This window comes from Taeniopygia guttata, chromosome 1A, assembly GCF_048771995.1.
Source record: "Taeniopygia guttata chromosome 1A, bTaeGut7.mat, whole genome shotgun sequence".
NCBI lineage: Eukaryota > Metazoa > Chordata > Aves > Passeriformes > Estrildidae > Taeniopygia > Taeniopygia guttata.
This window is the reverse complement of record NC_133025.1, coordinates 62930411-62950697: the sequence shown is the minus strand read 5'-3', so window position 1 is coordinate 62950697 and position 20287 is coordinate 62930411. Positions and strand designations below refer to the sequence as shown.

Here is a 20287-nt window from a genome sequence, read left to right as displayed (position 1 = left end):
GGGGTCGGGGCTGGGGTCCGGGCGGCTGCCCCGGGCGGGAGAATCGCGCGCAGGGCCCGTTCCCGATGCGGGATCGGTGGAAGGCGGTGAGGTTCGACCGCCTCCCCCGGCTGGGGGACCGAGGAGACGGCGGGGGGGGGATGGGTCCGCCTGTGTCGCCGTGCGAGGGTCTGAAACCCCCCCAGCCGCACCCCCCACCTACCCACCCCCAAGCGCGTCAGGGTTTTGCTTCTCCCAACCAAGCTTCCTCTTGCCTTCTTTAAAAAAAAAAAAAAAAAATATATATATATACACATATATATATACACATAATATCTATACCCCAAAGCTAGAAAGAGTGAGGCGGGCGGTGGAGGGGGGAGCGAGGGGTGGGGGGGGGGAAGGGCTTTTCTGAGGATCGGGAGAAGGCGGAGGGAGAGGCGCCGGGAGCCTCGCAGCATCCCGTGCCCCGGCCCCGCGGCGCAGCAGCCGCCGGCCGTGCGGAGCGGGCTGCGGAGCAAGGTAAGGGCTGGCCCCGCGCTCCGGGGAGCCTGCCTGCCTTCCCCTCGGGGGCTGCTCTCCCCGGCCCTGCGAGCGCTCCCCGGGCAGGGCAGAGCTGCCCCTGCCCCGCCGTGCCCCGCCGCCGCCCAGCCGCCAAGTTACTTTGTTCGCAGAGTTGCCGCGGAGGCCGGGCTGGGACCCCCGGGCCGCTCGTCCCTCGCATCCTCCCCGCGCCGAGCTCCGCGACACCGGCCAGCACCGCCGAGCAAGCCCCCGCGGAAGGAAAAGCTCCTTCCCCGCTAGTTTCCCCTCGCACAGCCCCGGGGAAGGGGTGATGGAAGAGGAAGAACTTCCCTTTGTCATAGGAGAGGATTGAGTGACCTCCAAAGTTTTGTTCCGGGAGGAAACTACTCGTATAAGTTTGGTAGGATTCATGCCGATTTGCATGCGATTTATTGCGCTGTTATTTGGTATCCAGCACGCTCAAAGCAGCATAGGAGACCAACAAAAAACCCCCCAAAAAAACCCAACCAAAAAACAGAAAAAAAGGAGGACGTTTAGATAGAGATTTCAGTTCTTTTCATTGCTTTCTTAGCATTAGTGGTTTCTGTCTCGTACTTTCAGATCGGTAGTGTGGAATACGTTTATAAATGGGTGTGCTTGTCCGTGAGTAACACAGAGGGTATGGATGGGAAACGTGAAGAAACTGGGCAGATTTCAAACGTTCCATTCTCGTTGTCGGAAGATCAGTAGTTGAAGATTCTTGCTTGCACAGTCTGTACCTTGACAGTATTACCATTGAGAGATCTGCTGATAATATATGGTATTGATAGCCATTTCACCCTCAGTTTAATGAATTTTGTGGTTAATTTAGACTAGTGTAAAGGAACTCTGGATATTCTGGATAAATTGATAGCTAATAATTACTAAACTTTGAGATTAGCTTGTGATGAAGTGAACTCTCTGTTTTTCTAAGGTAGACATTTAAAATGCAAGGCTACATTTTAAAAGTGTATGTCTGAAATTTGACTACCAAAAAATCATGCATCTTTTGAGACCAGTTATGGAGTCATTGTAAAATGGCAATCTGTGTTGCACTTCATAATAAACAGTTTTGTGATGCCAGACACTGTTAATTCTCTGGTAGTGTGCTACAAAAATAACAGGGGGACTGATTTCTATTTGTATATAGATTTTTTTAAAATGATTAAATATATTAGTTTTCCTGTGAATGATGCGTATGTGAACTGATTAATATTAGTTACTACCCATACAATTTCAATGGTATGTTTAAACAGTTTCAGCTTGGCTCTCGGGGTTTGTTTCATTGTCTCAAGCTATCCGAGACACAAGAAATCTTTAAAATTACTTGCTTGTACATTATCCTGTCTACCTCCTTTCTTCTCTTCCTGGTCTCCTGTGGTATAATTCAAAGCAGAGTAGCTGCAGAGAATACCTGTGTGTGTGTTCGTGTGAAGTAAAATACCCATTTTAAAGACACACAAATGTTCTTGGTGGACAGGAGCCATCCCCTCATGCCCTGTATGAAACCTTCTGGGCTGCTATTAGCAAGAGACTTGCTTTGGTGTTAGTTTGTGATGCCAAACAACAAACATTAGAGAATGCAAAGATAAAGCTGGTGCTCTGATCTTTGTTTAAACAGGTCATGGTTTTTATTTAATGCTGCATGCTCATTATGGGAACTGTCAGCAGGAATGTAAAGCAGACTGGAGTTCTGATCTGGCATACATTCATAGATGACTCTGACATTGATGTTTCTGCTTCTTCAGTTAATGGTTCATAGAATATAGTGTAGTTTGTGATCATATTTATTTAATTGAATGTACTATACGAATTCAGAAAAAACCCTCTAGATTAATGTCCTGCTAAGAACCAAACACGTTCAGATCTGCTGCCTCAGGTGCAGTCTTCTTGACCTGAAGAGTTACGCAGAAGTGGACTTTTCTATTTAATGGAACAAGTAGAAGTGTATAAAGGGATCACTGGTTTTTAAGTCAGCTGGAGTTCTGCCACTGAATTACAAGGAAGGAGACTTAAATCCCCTGAAACCAGGTAACTGCTTGGTCAATTACCCAGTCAGTTTCTTTTTTTTCAGACATATGGAAACAATATCAAATAGTAATTAGAAAGTGCATTCATAATTGAGAATTTTAAAGCTTTTCATCCATGAGAACAGTTTTCATCTCGGTTAATAAACATAATAAAAATAATTCAGTGTAGTCCATTTTGATCCTTGCTGAATCTTGTTTTGAAGAATTCATATGGGATGTGCAAGGTAAGCTGAAGGAAGAGCCTTTTCACATGTTCAGTTACATGAAGGATTATTAGAATATTGCAACATACACTATGAGCTTTCAAAATAAGACTCAGTGTAGCACTTGAAACTTTAATTTGGGTGTTCTGGATCATACATCGGTTTGAGTTCTGTGATCATTTTCCATAGGTCAATTTCATCTGTCTGAGAGCAAAGCTTCTAATTATTATTTCTAACTTAAATCCTTCATTTCAAATCCTGGCTATTCTAGGTTATGTTGCAAAATACACGCAAAATTGGTAATGTAAGAGAGTTCTTTAAGGTCGCTGGATTGTTATCCTTTAACTTCGTATTAGCAAATCATCTTTTCAGTCAATGTGATTGCAAATAAAATAGCATGAGAATGTGATGCTCAGGCAGGGCTGCAGAATGACAGTCCCTGATAAGATCCATTGCAAAAAGTGGCAGAGCTGTTGTGGTACTGCCCTGCTTCTGCAGTGACCACCTCTGGAGGTAAAGCAGTTCATTCCTGGGCGCTGCTCATTGCTTGACCTCGCTGTTGAAGCTGTCAACAAGTGTGGCAGTTCTGCCATGCTTTGACAAAGCAGTGGGAATTGTATTAGGATCAACAATTAGCCATCATGTATATATGAGGCAACTTGCAGTCATAACTGATTTGAGATTCATTATAGTAACCTAAACACAAAATGCTTAGCATCTTCCATTCGGTCACAATTTAAAATGCTATGATTTACTACAGGAGTAAAGGTTGAGCTCATCATAGCATTTAAATATGCTGTAGTCTGTGTCAGACTAATATCAGTGCAGTAAGGGCTCATCTTTACTGATTTGAGAAGTGCAATGCAGAAATACATTTCAACGGCAAGCATTAGCCCTCACTTGTTACATGTGTCTAATGTGTACATTTCTGCTAAAACCAAGAGTGCATCACTTCTCTTTGCAAGCTTACTTCTTATGTGGTGTGTCCTCTTCACCTTTTACATCGAATTCCTCTGCCATGCAGTCAGCCCAGCTTCCCTTATGGCATCGAGGGTCTTGTCACTGAACCAAAGACTGCAGCCAGCAGAGCAGCTGCACAAGTGGCATACGGAGGAGGCTGACGGTGACTGATATTTTGGATTGTTTTTTCCATGTTTTCCTAATCGGCTGTTTTGCACAAGCCTCCTTTCCTGCCTGCTCTTGGAATCGCATCCCTGCTTTTGACTCGCTGTGGAGCTCCAGCACCCTGCACACCACTTGATTCCTTAGCACCTTTTCCCTCCTCTCAGTGACTCTTATCAGATCCCATCTTCTTCCCACTTCTGTCTTTTGTGATTCTAATCTTGCATTATTTTTTCCTTCTCGGTACAAGCAAATGGAAGGAACACGGTGTGCTGCCATTGCACTGATAATTCCCGTGCTAGGTTGTTTTCCTCCCATCTCCGTTGTTGAGTTTCTGGAGGCTGGAATTTGGGGCAGAGACTGCTTTACTCTAGGGTTGTACAGTGTCCAGTATCATTTGCTGCTGGATTTCACCTGGTCTGTGGACATTCATCGTGCATAGTAATAAAAGGATTCTTTTGGCTTTGTGGGACAGCTTTTCTTCTGGTTCTTTGGTAGAAAAGAAAAACATTTCTACTTGGAGGTTTTCTCTATTGCTGTTCTGAGTTTTGTCCCTCAACACCGTGTCCCTCATATGAGAGGATTTTGGTAAAAGTTCAAGACACTTTGCCTGATGTAGTGGGGATGGGGTAGATCAGAGTTTAGCTACTGACAGAGGTTAACTGTCTTGTACCTTCCACAAGAACCAATTTCAACACATACTAGTGGAAACCTCAGGTTTGTCAACATCAAAAAAAATGTTCAGATTTCACCGTGTTGATAAAATAAAACAGAGGGGAAAACAAAATTAAAAAAAAAAAATACACAGTGAGTTCGTTTCAGAACTTGGTTATTTTCCTCCCAGATATATTTGCATTTTGATCTCCGCTGACTTTCCACCTCTAAACTGCGTATTTTTATTTTAGCATTTTTTTTTGGCCCCGTGAAAATCTTTTCACCAATGCAAATAAAAATTTTCAAGTGAGTATTTCAAGCAGCCAGTGAATCAGCTGATGGACAGTGCACAGTTCAGGGGCAGCCTTTCTTTATCTCACATGGACCATGTAGTGGGGCTCTTTGTGGACATGACTTCAGGGTAGGAGGAGTGGCTGTTAACTGTTTTTTTATTTTACATCAGTCCTGGAGGCAATACCTGGAAAAATAAAGGGAACAAACCCAGTGACACCCTCCTTGGACGTGAATCAGATGACAGAAAGGGTTTCAATGGCATAGATGCAGCTAAATGAGGGAGAAGTGGAAACAGCAGAAGTATTATGACATAATAGTTAATTTTCAAAGTTATGTGTGTTAAAGAAGAAAATGTAGCTGTGAAGGATTTGCTTGTTTAATTTTATAATTTATCTCCAGGCCTTAGTAGAGAAAGAGACAGTGATGTCAGAAGTAGTATCACTATAAATATATTTACATGTGAGCTGTGTTCCACATCCCACCTTTGACATATGTACTTTGGCATTTCATTCATCTTGAACTACAGGGATGGATAGGCCACTTCTCTTTTGTGCTCTTGTCTTTTCAAGAGTTGTTAGCATCGGATTTCTTTCTGAAATCAGATGAGAATATTGGCAGCAGAAATGAATCCACAGCCGAGCGGTGCTGCTGCACAAAAAGGGAAGACCCTGTCAATTTATTACACACAAATTCCACTGAAATCAATTAGGATAAAGTGAGTGGCACAGGCAAGTGGCTTTTTACACCCAGCGGGGCTTGTACTGGGCTAGGAAATGAGGATGTGGCCAGTTGTCACAAAAGAGTAAAGAAAAAGAACATTCTTCAATTTAAAATTAAACAAACTCTGTGTCTTAAATATGTTTCAGTACTCACATAGTGTTCTTCTCAAAAAATAATATTTTGAAAGATTCAGGAGTTTAACCTGGTGACATGCCCAAATTGCAAACTGAAATGTAGAATCAAACCCCCTCAACTCTAATTTATTCCTGTTGGAATGTCAATGTTTTAAATTTCCCCACATAACTTGTATTTTTGGCTATTTTCCTTTAGAATGAGTATTCTCACTTGGGGACTTCTAATTTTCCCTATATGAACATATACACATAGTTAACAGTAACATAGGAGATTATGTATTACTGCCAAAGACTAAGGCAAATTTTTTAGAGTGAGGAATGATTTTTGTGGCTCTTAAATATTTATTTAAAATTTCCTTCCCTACAGGTAATTACTTACATAGATTAGCTACCTCTGTAGGTATTTTTAGATAACTAAAGGTAGGTAGTATTGAGTGAAAATAGTATATTTTTCAGGAAAAAGATTTGTTTTTACTTTAAAAAAAGGTATCAATTTAAATATTTAATTGAAATATTACGATATTTTTATACATTCAGGCACTATCATATGTAGGATTACAATAATGTGTTTAGCCTTGACAAATATTCAGTCTATCTGTAGATCTTAGAGCACTCCAGTATCTAAAATATATTGGATATATGGTAAAGCAGAATTTTAAGGTTGAAACAAAGCAATATTATTAGGTTTTGTTGTTTTTTTCAAATTGAATAAATGAACAGTTTATTTGTATGGATGAGAAATTAATTCAGAAAATGATCCTGCTAATGAGCCAAAATAAAACGAAATTTTCATAAACAGAATATTCATTTACTGTATATATTTGGGAATCAAGGAGGGAAATGAGAAAAAGTAATTCAAAATCATACAATCATTCAAAATAAGACCGACAAAGAAAATTTCTAAGTTATAACTGCTTTAAATAAATTCAGAATTGGATTTCTTAGGTAAATATGCCATTTTTGTATTTGCTGAACTCAGTGTCTGTATACTTTCCTGGATGCCTTGTCAGAATTTGGTGTACCATAGGTACAGTATATTTTTGGATGAAACTTCATAGAAGTGGATGTTATTACATAGTCCCAAAACCCAAATAATTTATCTCGTTTCCTACTTGCTGTGTCCATATAATCTTTTTTTTTTTCAGTTAAAGCTCACAAGCATGTTAGTGTTCTTTAAAAAGAAAATAATGAGAGAAATGTGCAATATTTATGTTAGAGAGCAAAGGAAGTAACTAATTTGAAGAAAAAAAATCAGTCAAGAATTTTCTCTTACTGACTGTAACAGGTTATTATAACTTGCAAAGGAGAACAATGATGTGTGTTTTAGCATGGTGAGAATGGGGATTTTGTTGGCTTTTTTTATTTTCCTAATGCAGGTTAAGGTGATTGGAATTACAGAAAAAGAAGAGGTTTTATTTAAGACACTGGGGTTTTTTTCCATGTTAGAAACCAGATTGCTCAGTGCCCTGCAGATCTGCAGTTAACAAATATGTGAGATATATAATGAGGCACTGAAGTATTAATTGATATGTGAAATACGAGATTCTAAACAGAAGAGGACAAGAAGAGTAGGGTTTTGAGGCTTACAGGTAATTCAGAATTACAATCCCTGGTTTTGCCTGTTTGGGTAGAAATAGCTAGGACTTCCAGGGAAAAGATACACTCACAGAACTGAGTATTATTTGACTGATAGCAGTTATCAAATTTAGATTTGCTGGCACAGAAAACCACCTCAGAAATTTTCTAAAAAGGCTTAGAAGCGCATGTTTAGTTTTGCTTATTTTTTAAAATGCAGTGGGAAATGTTTCAATCTCTGACAAATGCTATTAATTTAGGAAGCCTAATGATTCCATCAGCAGAAGTGTGCACGATCAAACTTAAAATCCTCAAGTGTCTCCATGACATTTGACTGTGCTGCCTTCCCTTTAAAGCCCTCATTTGTCAGGTGAGCACACCAGGCTGCCAAGGGGTGGCTGGGTGGTTTTGCTTTCCCAGGACCTGCATTCTGTTTCAGAAGATGAAGAGAAAGAAGAGGAGAGTCTATCCCTCTGGAAAGATTTTAACAGCAGAGCGATTTCCCTGCCTTATCCTTTCCACAGAATAATTCCTTTTTAGGATTATTTCAGTATTCATTTTCTGGTGGCAGAACTGAAGATAGCAGACTGATTCCATTGATTGGCCTCTATCTGAACTGTCTGAAATGGGCATTTTAGCAAAAATCCTTAGTATTTTCAACCTATTTCTCAGAGTAAGTCGTTGCTTTTCTAGTCTCAGTAAGTTCACGTTACTGGTGGTCAGTTTGTGACAAGCATTTTTCGGGAGGTTAAAGCAAAAGCAGGAATTTGTGATAGGGAAGCTGGTGGTTGTAAAAATGTTACTGAGATGATTCGGACCATCGATGCAGAGTACTCTGTAGTGATTTTTGGGGGTTTAGATAAAGGATCTACTTCCCCATGTGAGGGATGATCTTAGTTGAGATGACAGTTTTTGAGGGGCACAGTAGTGTAGGGGAGACCTGGGCCCATGTAAAAGCTCTTGAAAGAGTTTCTGGTTAGCAATGTCCAAGATTTGCATGAGAAACAAGTATGTCACCATGTAGTCTATCACAAACTCTCATGCTCCTCTTTAAGGTGCCTTACTGCTCTTGTCTTACTGGCTTTCCCTGAAAAAAAAAATACAGCTTTGATGTTTTACAGCTGCATGGAAATGCCTCTCTTTTTTTTTTTTTTTTTGTCTTTCTTTCTTTTTTTTTCTTTTTTTTTCTTTGATACTACATTTTGTTCTTTGCCTCCCCAAACCTCAGCTTGTCAGGCTGGCTGAGCAAAATGAACATGTTTTCTGTTGCTGCCTCTTTGCCCCTGACCTTGGTACTGCCTAGAGTCCCACAGTTCTCTTCTTTCTTTGTCTCACTGGTGGTGGAAAATCTGGCAACTACCCCTGATCAGCTTCTTGCTGTGATGTGCTACAGTCACACTGTGCTTCCTGACCTTCAGATGTTTGCAACTTGGCAGAGTTCATTCCCCAACAGAGGACATCCTTATAGTTTTCTCCCACTTACTGACTTCTTAAAATTATTATTATAATTATCAGCATCAATATTTTATCTTGGTTTCTAATTATTCTTTCAGTGACATCTGCATGAGCCATGTTGCTTCAAGTCTGGATTCATATTGCGTGCTGCTGGAATTATTTTCAAGAAGTGTTTTTAGACTTGAGACAAAGGGTGGATGATGGGGAGAACAGTGAGGTCAGTGGAGTGAGATATGGGGAGAGATGATGGACGTGAGAGTGAACCTAGAATAAAGCAAAATCTGTGAGTGGAGAAGTGGGATCAAAATAAAACATTGGCTTGAAATGAAAAAAGAAAGATAAATAGAATGCATAAAAGGGCTGGGAAGTTCAAGTAGATGGGGAAATATTTATGCTGGTGAGATATAACACCAGAAATTTCAGGCTGAAAAAGTGAAAAAAAACCCCAACTTAATACAAAGATTTATTTGAGGACCTCAAAAAGTACTTAAATATATCTGTGTAGTCCTACTGCCTAGTCCAGTAATTGTTTAGGAGAGGTGTTTCAATCCTCAGAGTTTATGGTCTGATGTGAAGCCTTCTGAAGGCTGGAGCAGTGTCCATTGCACACAGTGGACTTTGGGGCCCATTTGAACACACGCTGGAGAAAACAGCAGGAAATTAATGTACAGAGAACATTCCTGCCTTCAGTGAGAAGATGGCTTAGCTGATTTAATAGCTTTTTCTCAGTCTGTGATTCCAACAGCCAGGTTTGTGATATTTATTTTAGTATTCATGTTCTTGCAGTCCTTTTTACATTTCTCTGTTTTTCCCTGGCAGACATCCCGCAGCTCCATAAGTCTGGGGGAAGAGGATGGTTAGCATGTTGTTGCTGTGGGGATTTGAGTCTTAACTCTCTGTGTTGGTAATGCTGGGCATATAATTTTAAAACTTGCATGCTGCAGAAGCAGATAATTATTTCCCTGCTGCATTTTATACTGTGGTTTGGGAAAGCAATACATTCCAGAATATTAAAAGAAAGGAAAAGTTATGATTTGGGGGACTATTGGAAATGGAAACAGAAAGAGGGGAGTCATGGGTGTCAGTCTGGTTATCAGTCAAGTTGGAAGGAGACAGCTTGTTCTGTCGAACACCAAGAATGTCAGTAGTCAGCCAATCACTTATGCAGGAAGAAAATCATAGACTGAAAGGTAAGGTTCAAAGACATCTGTGTATGTTTCTGAAATGAGCTTGAAATCAGCTTGCTATTGAATTATGCTTACTGATCCCGTGTGTTACATAGATGGTTTCTGTTTAGCACAGGCATTTCTATCACTGCTGTTCTTTTTTTTTTTTTTTTAATATAATATTTTTTGGCAGGATCTATCTTCCTTTCCTTTCCTTTTCTTTCCTTCCTTTCCTTTCCTTTCCTTTCCTTTCCTTTCCTTTCCTTTCCTTTCCTTTCCTTTCCTTTCCTTTCCTTTCCTTTCCTTTCCTTTCCTTTCCTTTCCTTTCCTTTCCTTTCCTTTCCTTTCCTTTCCTTTCCTTTCCTTTCCTTTCCTTTCCTTTCCTTTCCTTTCCTTTCCTTTCCTTTCCTTTCCTTTCCTTTCCTTTCCTTTCCTTACCTTTCCTTTCCTTTCCTTTCTTTCCTTTCCTTTCCTTTCCTTTCCTTTCCTTTCCTTTCCTTTCCTTTCCTTCCTTTCCTTTCCTTTTCCTTTCCTTTCCTTTCCTTTCTTTCCTTTCCTTTCCTTTCCTTTCCTTTCCTTTCCTTTCCTTTTCCTTTCCTTTCCTTTCCTTTCCTTTCCTTTCCTTTCCTTTCCTTTCCTTTCCTTTCCTTTCCTTATCCTTTCCTTTCCTTTCCTTTCCTTTCCTTTCCTTTCCTTTCCTTTCCTTTCCTTTCCTTTCCTTTCCTTTCCTTTCCTTTTCCTTTCCTTTCCTTTCCTTTCCTTTCCTTTCTTTCCTTTCCTTTCCTTTCCTTTCCTTTCCTTTCCTTTCCTTTCCTTTTCCTTTCCTTTCCTTTCCTTTCCTTTCCTTTCCTTTCCTTTCCTTTCCTTTCCTTTCCTTTCCTTTCCTTTCCTTTCCTTTCCCTTCCTTCCCTTCCCTTCCCTTTCCCTTCCCCTTCCCCTTCCCCTTCCCCTTCCCCTTCCCCTTCCCCTTCCCCTTCCCCTTCCCCTTCCCCTTCCCCTTCCCCTTCCCCTTCTTCCCTTCCCTTCCCTTCCTTCCCTTCCCTTCCCTCTTCCCTTCCCTTCCCTTCCCTTCTCTTTATGGTTTTTATGTGTCCAGGGTTGGCAGTGAGTGACTGTCACTGAGCAGAAGGCTCAACATGCTGTTGCATATTTTTTCCCCTTCCTTTTTTTTTTTTTTTAACATCAAAGGAAGTAGGTTGTCTTTTCATTTTTCACCTGTATATAGGGTGAACGTTTTGCTGGGTGTTTGCTGGCATTCTCTCAGGCTGCCTAATGTGTGGTTCACTCACTTTCCTGAGTGCAAGGGTTGATTCCCCGCCTAAAAGAGCTCTTCAGCACTAGAGGGTGTGTCAAGTGTCAAGTATTTGATGTGTTTCTGTTCCCAATCAAGTTTGTCTTTTGAGTTAGATTGTGTTGGGAAGTGCTATTCCACTAACCCAGAAAGAGGAAGAGAGCCAAAGGGTGGATATTGGGGTACGTGCACGTTTATCTGCTCTTTCTGCAGATAAAGAGAAGTTTCTGCAGGTGCAGAGAAGTTGTAAGGACAGAACCCAAAGAGGAGAGTGACAGAAGCTGTTTCCTCAGCTACTGTGAGCTCCTAAGAGCTTCCCAAGGCTAAAGAAAGATTCCGGGTCCCCAAGGCAGTGCCTTTACTCCTTTGAAACCCTGGTTCAGTTGTGTGTAAAGCGGGCACAACACCCGAATTGTAAAAAAAAGGCTGTTTTTCAGGTAGTTTGAAATCTTTATGTAGAGGTGTGGAATCATAAATTATTTATCTTACTAGAGAATATTTCTAGAGGTCACCAGTTCTAATAGTTTCTTTCAAACAGAAGTAGGTTCACTTAGAACAGTTTGCCCCCTATAAAATCTCTGACCTTGACTATTCAGACTTTACAAATGCATCATTTATTACAGGAAGCTCCTTAGGGAAGAGTCTTCACATCTGCTGTCATAATTTCTTATTTCCTAAATGCAGCAATTTATACTTGATTATTCTTACAAGGATCATGCCTCTCTTCCCTCCCCCTGCTCTGGCACATTCCTTTGTGCTGCTGCTTCTTCTGTAGCCTGAACTCAGCATCTGAGAGTGTTTGAAATCCCAAATTTTCTTTGTTGTTATGCTAGCATTTCCTTACCACTCCATTCTACGGGAGGGCATGTAGGAATCTGCTCCTTTATTCTGAGGCTGTTTTGCTGTGGCTTGTTAGTGACAGCAACTTGTCATCATCTTACAGCCATTCAGCCAGTGACAAAAACCAAGCTGAATCTTTGATTTCGGCTTCCTGAGAACAAGATTTCCCCAAACAAAAATACTCTGCCACTTCTTGGAGCGCTTAGCATCTGTGGTAGTTAAGCAGAGGGCTGCAGCCCAGATTTTTAAAGATGCTTAAGTGCTTGACTGCCTCTAAACTGAATTTGACCAAAGTACTTGTAAATAGCTTTAAAAATCTGAGTGACTGTGAAGGTCTCCCTCATCCATCACTCTTGGTAGTGGTCCCTTCAGAATGGCAGAAAGGCACATCAGCAGGGTCACAGAAAATACTTCTAGTCCTGCTGTCCAAAACTCTGCATATTAAGTGAGTTGCTGCATTCTAGCATGGATTTTCATGAAATACATCTTTGAATCAGACTGCTTGTATTCCCTAGAAGAGCCCCTGCTTGCATGAAAGTCAATATTTAAGTCAGACAACTTTTAAAAAGGATGCAAAGTTATACTGTAAAAATACCCACCTTTATAGCTTATAATCCATTTTTTATTAAAACTGGGAAATGAGAGCAAAATTCACATTTAAATTACGTTCTGATGTTTCTAGGGGATACTCTTTGCATTCAGTTTGTTTCACATTGTTCTTCCCCTACCCATTTTTGCTACTGCTGTTCTAGACTTGCATAATCTTCAGGGAAAAATTTATTCCCAAACATAAAACCTGTATGGATTTTACATTTTTTTAGTATTTAGTAACATTTAACTGTGTATTAGCCTTGGCATCAGTCTGTTTTCCTGTGAATCCAGAATGCTGGGTTAGTGCTGACTGAAAAGTGTTTGAGGAGGGGAGCCCTTCATATTTATGTCCTTTACTCAAGGAGTTGTGTGCTCCTCAAGAAGTTCCTTCAGTGGTGCTATAGAGCCAGGATAGAGCACACAGAAAACTGTTCTGATGTAAGGAACAGGCACTTGCAATGCTTCTCCATAATAAATGTCACAGAGTTTGGGAAAATTTAGTTAAACTAGTTCTTGTTTAATTAACTTGCATTTGAGTTGTGCGTAGTAATGTATTCCATTTCAGGTTTGGTGAGGGTTTTCTGAGGGAGGATGGGGAATAAAACTTCATCAGTGGTTTGAAAAGCAGAACCTGTGAGAGGCTCTAAGTCTGAAATACAATTTATTAGGAAAAAGGGAACAAAGAACCAAATATATACAATAGCACAAAAGAAGAACCACTGACAGAGTCAGAGATACAACCTGACACTTGCTGGCTGGGGCGGTGGTAGCAGATATGGTTCTGTCCAAGCAGGGGTCCTGTGGACTGATGTAGTTTCCCTCTGGAGGTCCAGTGTAGAGAAGGTCTCAGCTGTTCCTCTTGGAAGAGGGGATCTCCTTGCTGTCTGCACAACCCCGCTGATATCCTTGATGGCATCGTTTGGCTCCTCCCTCTGGGTGGAACATCTCACAATGGAATGCTGTGATCTTATCAGTCATGTGGCTAAAAGAACAGGTTCTCCTGGAGGGACTTATCTCTGAGCCACGAGATAAGGAAAAAAAGGGATTGCAGCTCAAGGTGGCAATGGAATACACCCCAATATTATAACCTAGGACAATCTATGAAAAAAAAAAAGCAAGTAAACGACTGTGTTGGAAAAACATTGCGATTTGACGTGGCTTTCAGAATTATGGTCTTGTCTTGTCTTTTGGGTTTGGATTGAAAGTCTGAAATACTTGAGCCGTGTTCTGTAGCAAGTTTACTTTCACTCCGTGCTTCCCACCCCGAATTAAAGCGTGCCCATCAGGTCGCTGAGCTGGAAAAGTTGGTGTGCTTTGAGCAGTCCATCTTCATCCCTCCACCTTCACCTGGGGTTGCGCAGCGCAAACGGGGAGACTGTCCGACAGTCACGCCGCGTGTCTCCCTGTGCCGCAGGTGCCTGGACGGGGAGCGTGCTGGCTGGGCCGGGGGCTGTCATGGTGCTGGCCCCCGCAGCAGGCAGATAGCAGAGATGGTGGCCTGAGGGCGCCGGCCCCGCGCGCAGACATGGCCTTCGCCCAGTCCCACATCATGGCAGCCAGGAGGCACCAGCACAGCCGGCTCATCATCGAGGTGGATGAGTACAGCTCCAACCCCACGCAGGCTTTCACCTTCTACAACATTAACCAGGGACGCTTCCAGCCCCCGCATGTGCAAATGTAAGTATCACGGTGCTGTTATTGCTCCGGCGCAGCCTTCGGAATGGTTATTGCCTTGTCGATGTGGTATTTGATGGATCAGGCAAAAAGAATTCAAGGAACGCTGTTCTGTTGCCTTTCTAATAATATTTACTATAACGACAAGGAATCAGTCCATTTGAAAAGTACTTTGTTAAAAGATTCCCTCACTGGTGTAAGTATACTACTTAAGTATTAAAAAGAGAAATAAAAAACAAGCAGTGGCAATAAAACACGAGATGCTACAAGGATGATACTTTCTGCAATCTTAATAACGTTTGTTTGCTTTGTGAGCTTGCATATTGATGTACATGGCTGCTGAAAATACCTGGATGTGCGTAGCACACATTCTGTTTGGTTGGTTATATTACAGCTGCATACAAGGGAAAAATCGTATCAATACATAAACTACTGTGGGCACCCATCCGAAAACTTACTTTCCAAAAGAGCCAAGTGCTTAAAGAGTAATTAAAATAATGTGTTTGTTTCTGACTTCTTATATAACGACAACATCAGTAAAATTAACTGCTCTAGATGATTTACTTGTAACGTAAACTGGAGAATTATAATTACGAAATTAAACCTTCCATAAAGTTTAAAGCCAGAAGGAAGAGCAAAACAGTAAAGCTATTACAAATAAATTAAGTATAAAATTCTACTGTAAAATATTTTTATAGGGAATAAAAATGTCTGCACCATTTTATTGTGTTTATTAAAGAGAGAAGCAGCCTTATCTTTAGATCAGATGGCTGGTTTTCATTTTTTAAAGAGAACCCTTTTCCTTTAGGAAGACTGAACAGTCACTTAGTTGACATTTTTTAAAGAGAACCCTTTTCCTTTAGGAAGACTGAACAAATATTTTTAAAGAGAACCCTTTTCCTTTAGGAAGACTGAACAAATAGTCACTTAGTTTACATTTTTGGTATTTAATATGATTTGATAACTTATAAATGTAGGTTGTGATTTCTGCAGTTAAAAACCTCAGCACTTGTGACTAGTTGAATGCTGTGTGTCTATTTAGTGAATGCTTCTTTGGCATAAATTAGATTATATAAAAAATCTGATGACTAACATGTATATCGAAATGGTGAGCAAACACTCGGTTTTTGGGGGCAGTATATTATGGTCTGTGTTGGGGTTTTTTAGAGCCTACTGAAATGCAAACAGTAAAATGAGTTGAGTGTTAGCACTGGGAAACATCTTTTGTTTATAGAGCTGGCAAATGGTAGAAAAAGTACAAACAAACAAATGTGGGTTCAGAAATACTTTTACAAATGAAAATGCCAAATGCAGGTTGCCTGATTTGTTGAGGCTTAGCTATTCTTTGTGAATATTCAGACAGCTCCTGGGCACTTAGGAATTTGTTTCTTGATCTTAAAAGCTGAATGTTTTTCCTGGGCTGAAGATAAATTATTTAGTAGTATTTACTTGGTTCTGAACAATATACTGCTTAAACTTCTAACCAGTAAGAAATCATGGTACTGGAGGCTTAGGCAGTCAGCTACATAATGGAAACCCAGCACCCAAGCAAGGAGTTGAAAATAAGATGTCCTTAGAAAACAGTTCCTCAGAAGAGTTTAGCAATCTCTCATGAATGATTAATACTATTGAAGAAGCTTGTGCAAATAGAAAAACAGGCCAAATCAATTGAAACACGTACCACAATCTGACCTACACTTTCTCTTTGCACAGAAATAGTAAATAATGCTTCTGAATACCAGTAGGATTGCTTTTTCTTCCTACCAATGAATAGAAGAGTAACAAAGAAGGGAAAAGTAGACATAAAAAGGGTGACAAAAGCACCTTTTATTCACATGATTGTTGTGGGTGAAATCCTAGCCCCGTTTCTGTGCATGTAAGTTTTGTCCTTAACTCCAGGCTTTGTGCATGGTTCAGAATACCTCCATTAGTGATGTTGCAGGCAATCATAAACATTTCACACAGACCCCTTAACATCTGAACTCTCAGTAAACTACTTTCACCACGGGGTGGGAGGAGGATTGTATGCTCATTTTCTTCAGGATTCAGTCTTGTTGCATATCTTCCTTGGGCCTCTGTGCAGGTTTGGATTTCTTAATTTGATGTTTTAGCTCCCAGAACATGCTGCCAGCCCTTTCTGGACCTGTCATAGTCTGGCATCCCTGTGCTTGTGAGATGACTGGGTTGCCTCTGACAAGGAGAATGGTAAATTCTGCCAGTGTTTTCAAGTCCATCAGTCATTTCTGGAAAGTGCCTGTCTCACTCCTTCCTGAAGTACTGAAATCTAGTGTATAAACTACCCTCTAGAAGTGTTTTTGCTCTGAGATGTTCCAACTTCGCTTTTCAGTTTCTCTGCAAGTTTTCCTACTGATGTAAAGAAAAACAAAAGCATTTGCACAGAAATAATCAGCAGATCTGTATTCCTCTGCTCATGCTGCAAGCTGTGCATTGGGTGTTGGTGTGACAGCTGCTGTGGGAACGCGTTACACAAGAATATGGGGATTGAGCCTTCAGAAATTATTTCCAGTAATACAACTTAGATGAGTTTGTGAAACTTGACATATGCTTTTACCTATATATGGTGTCAGTGCGTGCATATCACTTCAACATGAGAAATCTGCATCTCATTTATTTGGGTAGGGTTTTTGCATTGATGCCTTTTCCCCCACGAAAATCCTCTGGCCTATTGCAGAGAATTTAAAAGTTACACATGCCTCAGCAACCAGGAAAATGCTGTCCACACCTTCCCCATCCCCATCCAAGGCATGTGCATTTTGTGCTACATGGGGTTGCCATGGTAAGTCTGCTGTTCTTTCCACACAGCTTCCTATGTGAAACGTACACTGCTCCCTAACACCCGCCTTACTGCTGTGCTGAGCTTTAAAAGATTTCTGAAGGAGAAGCTGGACCTGCTTTAAAGGCTACCCTACCATGAAAAGTCAAAAAGTGGTGTTTTAGACCAGTCCATATTCTTATGTTTGCCAAGGCATTACCAATTATTTAAAGCTGGCTCAGTAATGCCATCTCTAACCCGCTTTGAGAAGCGTTGGGCAGGGAGAGCAATAATTCAGTTTACTGGACTGATGTTTAATTCTTTTAGCTTGAACAGCTACAGTGATAGCCAAGGTCAGCCCCTCATCATTTTTATCCAACCATCCCGGTTCATTTTAGGAACTGACTGCATCATCCTTCACACAGCTCCCACCTGAGGGCAAATCCTGGCCCCCCAGTCTGAGCCCCACCATTCACCACCCACATTCCTCTGCACCCCTGCTGCCTACCCTGGAGCTTGCCCCGTGCAGCTTTCTCCTCCTCCAAAACAGAGGCATTTTTAGCATCTCAACCCTTCTCCTTCATCTGCCCTGCCCCAAATGCCCTACACGAGGTGTTTCCAGCTGCTTGGAGTCCAAGCACTGCACTCTTTGCCACCCCAATTTTGGAGTTCCCATTACATTCCTGCTTACATATGCCCCTGGCATGATTTGATCACAGCTGGGTTTACCCCTCAGCTCATATTTAGCTACTTTCTGCTCAAGACCTGGAACTTCAGAAAGACAACCCTAAGGTGTTTGTATGAAAAGGCTGCTCCTCCAGTTTTGCTGTAAAAAAACATTTCTTCTTCCAATGTGTCAAAGATGGATACAAAATAATTGGTTCATACTCCGGTCTTGTAGTTACATTGTGGAAAATGCTAAGACCTTTTTCTGTATTTAACAAGATTTCAATGTTTTAGATTAGTTCCTCACCCTCTCACTAATCCTGTGAAGTTGTCAAAACCACATCAGTTTAAAACCACACCTCAGCATCAGTTTATCTGCCTAGAAATTTCATATATTTTTTGACACGGAGGAAAGGTTGAGTGATTAAAAATTATCATCTTATGCCTTTTAAGCAGTAAAATGCTTTTTGAAAATTTACCTAGTAAACAGAAGTAGTATTATTAAAAGCAAAGATCTCTATGATTTTTTTCCCCTGAGTTTGTCTATGTGCAAGTAAGCTCCTGAATTGAAGAACAACCAGCAAAGGATAGAAATATGTGCTGTATACTGCAACAGTGAGCAAAACAAATTTTATTTGCCTTTTCAAAAGAAATGTTGAAAAAGTAAAATAGTTCATAACAATTCCATATATCTCTCTGGCTTCTAGTGACACTAATATAATTCTTGCATCTCTTGCTTTTTGATTTTTTTTTTTTTCCATGAGAATTCTCTAACTGGAGTAGCAGATACAGTATAGCTGCATGTAGATAGATTTGCTTCTATGTATTCAAACAAAATATGGATTGAGGTTAAAACGATTGATTTGAAAACAAGTATCCTTCTATAGCAGAGAGGTGTTCTCTGAGTTCCTCTTGTAAATTATGAGTCTCATCAAACTGGGATGATGATCTTTTTGTTTCTTCAGTTTTGACTGTAGAGACTGGGCTCTGAACAATGCAGCCTCACCCCTCACAGCATCTGATTTCATTTAGTGTAATTAGGCCCAGAAAGTCGTCACTTTGTCCTGACAGCAGTCAGGAGTACAGCTAATGTACAGCTGTTAGGAGAGTTTTAATGTTGCTTTGCATTAACACACTGAAACATATCTCCAAAATGGGTTAATTAAATTTGCTCAAATTGAGTAACTTGCAGAAAGGAAGTTATAATTAGAAAGAAAAAAAGCATCTGAATGTATTTATGTATCTAAACTAAATCTTTTCCCTGTGTACAGTGTAATCATATTTAAACAATGGAATGGGATAGTACTTTTCCTTTGAAAATAGCAATGCCTTTGATTTATTTGTAAGTATTTGTGTCAGAATTGCTGCTGTAGTCCAATCTCTTTTCCTTAATCTCTTTAAATTAATCTATCTACCCAACAAATACTGAAAATGTTGTGATGTGAACATCAAGAATTTTTACACCTCCCATTAGTGTTAGGTTTGTTTTAATAAATCCTTCCATCAGGCAGATTTAGAAGTCTGTGTAATCTTTTATAAAGGTAAAAAAGTAGTGTCAGAATTGCAAAGCAGACACTGAGGAGTACATAAATACTTTATAACCTTGTTATGATGCATTTCCTACAGGGTTGATCCGGTGCCCCATGATGCTCCGAAGCCTCCAGGATATACACGATTTGTCTGTATTTCTGATACTCACTCAAGAACTGATCCCATCCAAATGCCATATGGAGATGTGTTAATACATGCTGGTGATTTTACTGAGCTGGGACTTCCTAGTGAAGTAAAAAAATTCAACGAATGGCTAGGTAGGTATTGAATTCTGTGTGGATTTGACAGTAATTTTGTAAATTTGTTTACTGATTGTACCGCCCCTTCTGCCTCCCAGTTAAAAACCATCATGCACTCAGAAATCATGAATATTAATTTGACTTTTAAGTTTGAATGGCAGTGAGCAGGAATCAGATTTTTTTTTTCCTTAGATTCGACAAATATTTTTGCATTTTTCCAACTGAGCAGATAGGATTTGTGAGACTATTCATCTGTTCTGCCTTCACACTCTCAAGTGTACATTAAGCAACTTGGTGTTAGCAACAATTGAAGTCAGGAGGCCTTTAATGATTTACATAAAACCTCTTGCATACATTGTTACAGCTTTGCTGCCTCCCCCAAAAAGTTGTTGTGACTGAAAACATTTTTCGGTTTAACCCCAGAGGGCTCATAGGTTTGGGGTTTTTTTGTTTTTTTTTTTCTATATCTGAGGCTCAGCTGCACCACAGAGATGAATTCTGAACAAAGCAAACCCTGTGTGCCTGTGGTTGCTGCCTTGGATGTAGCAGACCAGATGTAGATGCCTTCTGTAGGCAACTTTTGGCATTGCTAACTGAAATTCTGTTCCACTGGGCAAGAGAGTGATGATTTACATGTGCTTCTGCAATGTTTTGTATATGCTAAAAAAAAAAAAAAAAAAAAAAACAACCAGTGAAAATTGGAAAGCAGGCACTGTATCCAGACAAAAACCCTCATCGGTGCTGCTCTTGCAGCATTGCAGATACCTTAATTTAGAATAAAAGTGTC

The 20287-nt window shown here is 40.4% G+C and overlaps 2 protein-coding genes across 4 annotated transcripts in view; one reads left to right on the top strand and one right to left on the bottom strand.

Moving 5' to 3' along the window:
* SCUBE1 (signal peptide, CUB domain and EGF like domain containing 1) overlaps positions 1–777 on the bottom strand; it is a 247626-nt gene extending 246849 nt beyond the window's left edge. Inside the window, exon 1 of the mRNA XM_072923699.1 lies at positions 643–777. Within this exon, the coding sequence (XP_072779800.1) occupies positions 643–703 (61 nt within the window). The 5' untranslated portion in view covers positions 704–777. The remainder of the gene's footprint in view (positions 1–642) is intronic.
* Positions 1–20287, top strand: part of MPPED1 (metallophosphoesterase domain containing 1) — a 63858-nt gene that overhangs the window by 162 nt on the left and 43409 nt on the right. Inside the window, exons 1-3 of one of the 3 annotated variants that reach the window (XM_072923702.1) lie at positions 405–501; positions 14012–14274; positions 19337–19522. In XM_072923702.1, the coding sequence (XP_072779803.1) occupies positions 14123–14274; positions 19337–19522 (338 nt within the window). In that variant the 5' untranslated portion in view covers positions 405–501; positions 14012–14122. Of the gene's footprint in view, positions 1–404; positions 502–765; positions 905–14011; positions 14275–19336; positions 19523–20287 lie in introns of those variants that run through there. The other 2 variants (XM_072923700.1, XM_072923701.1) reach the window with 2 other exon arrangements.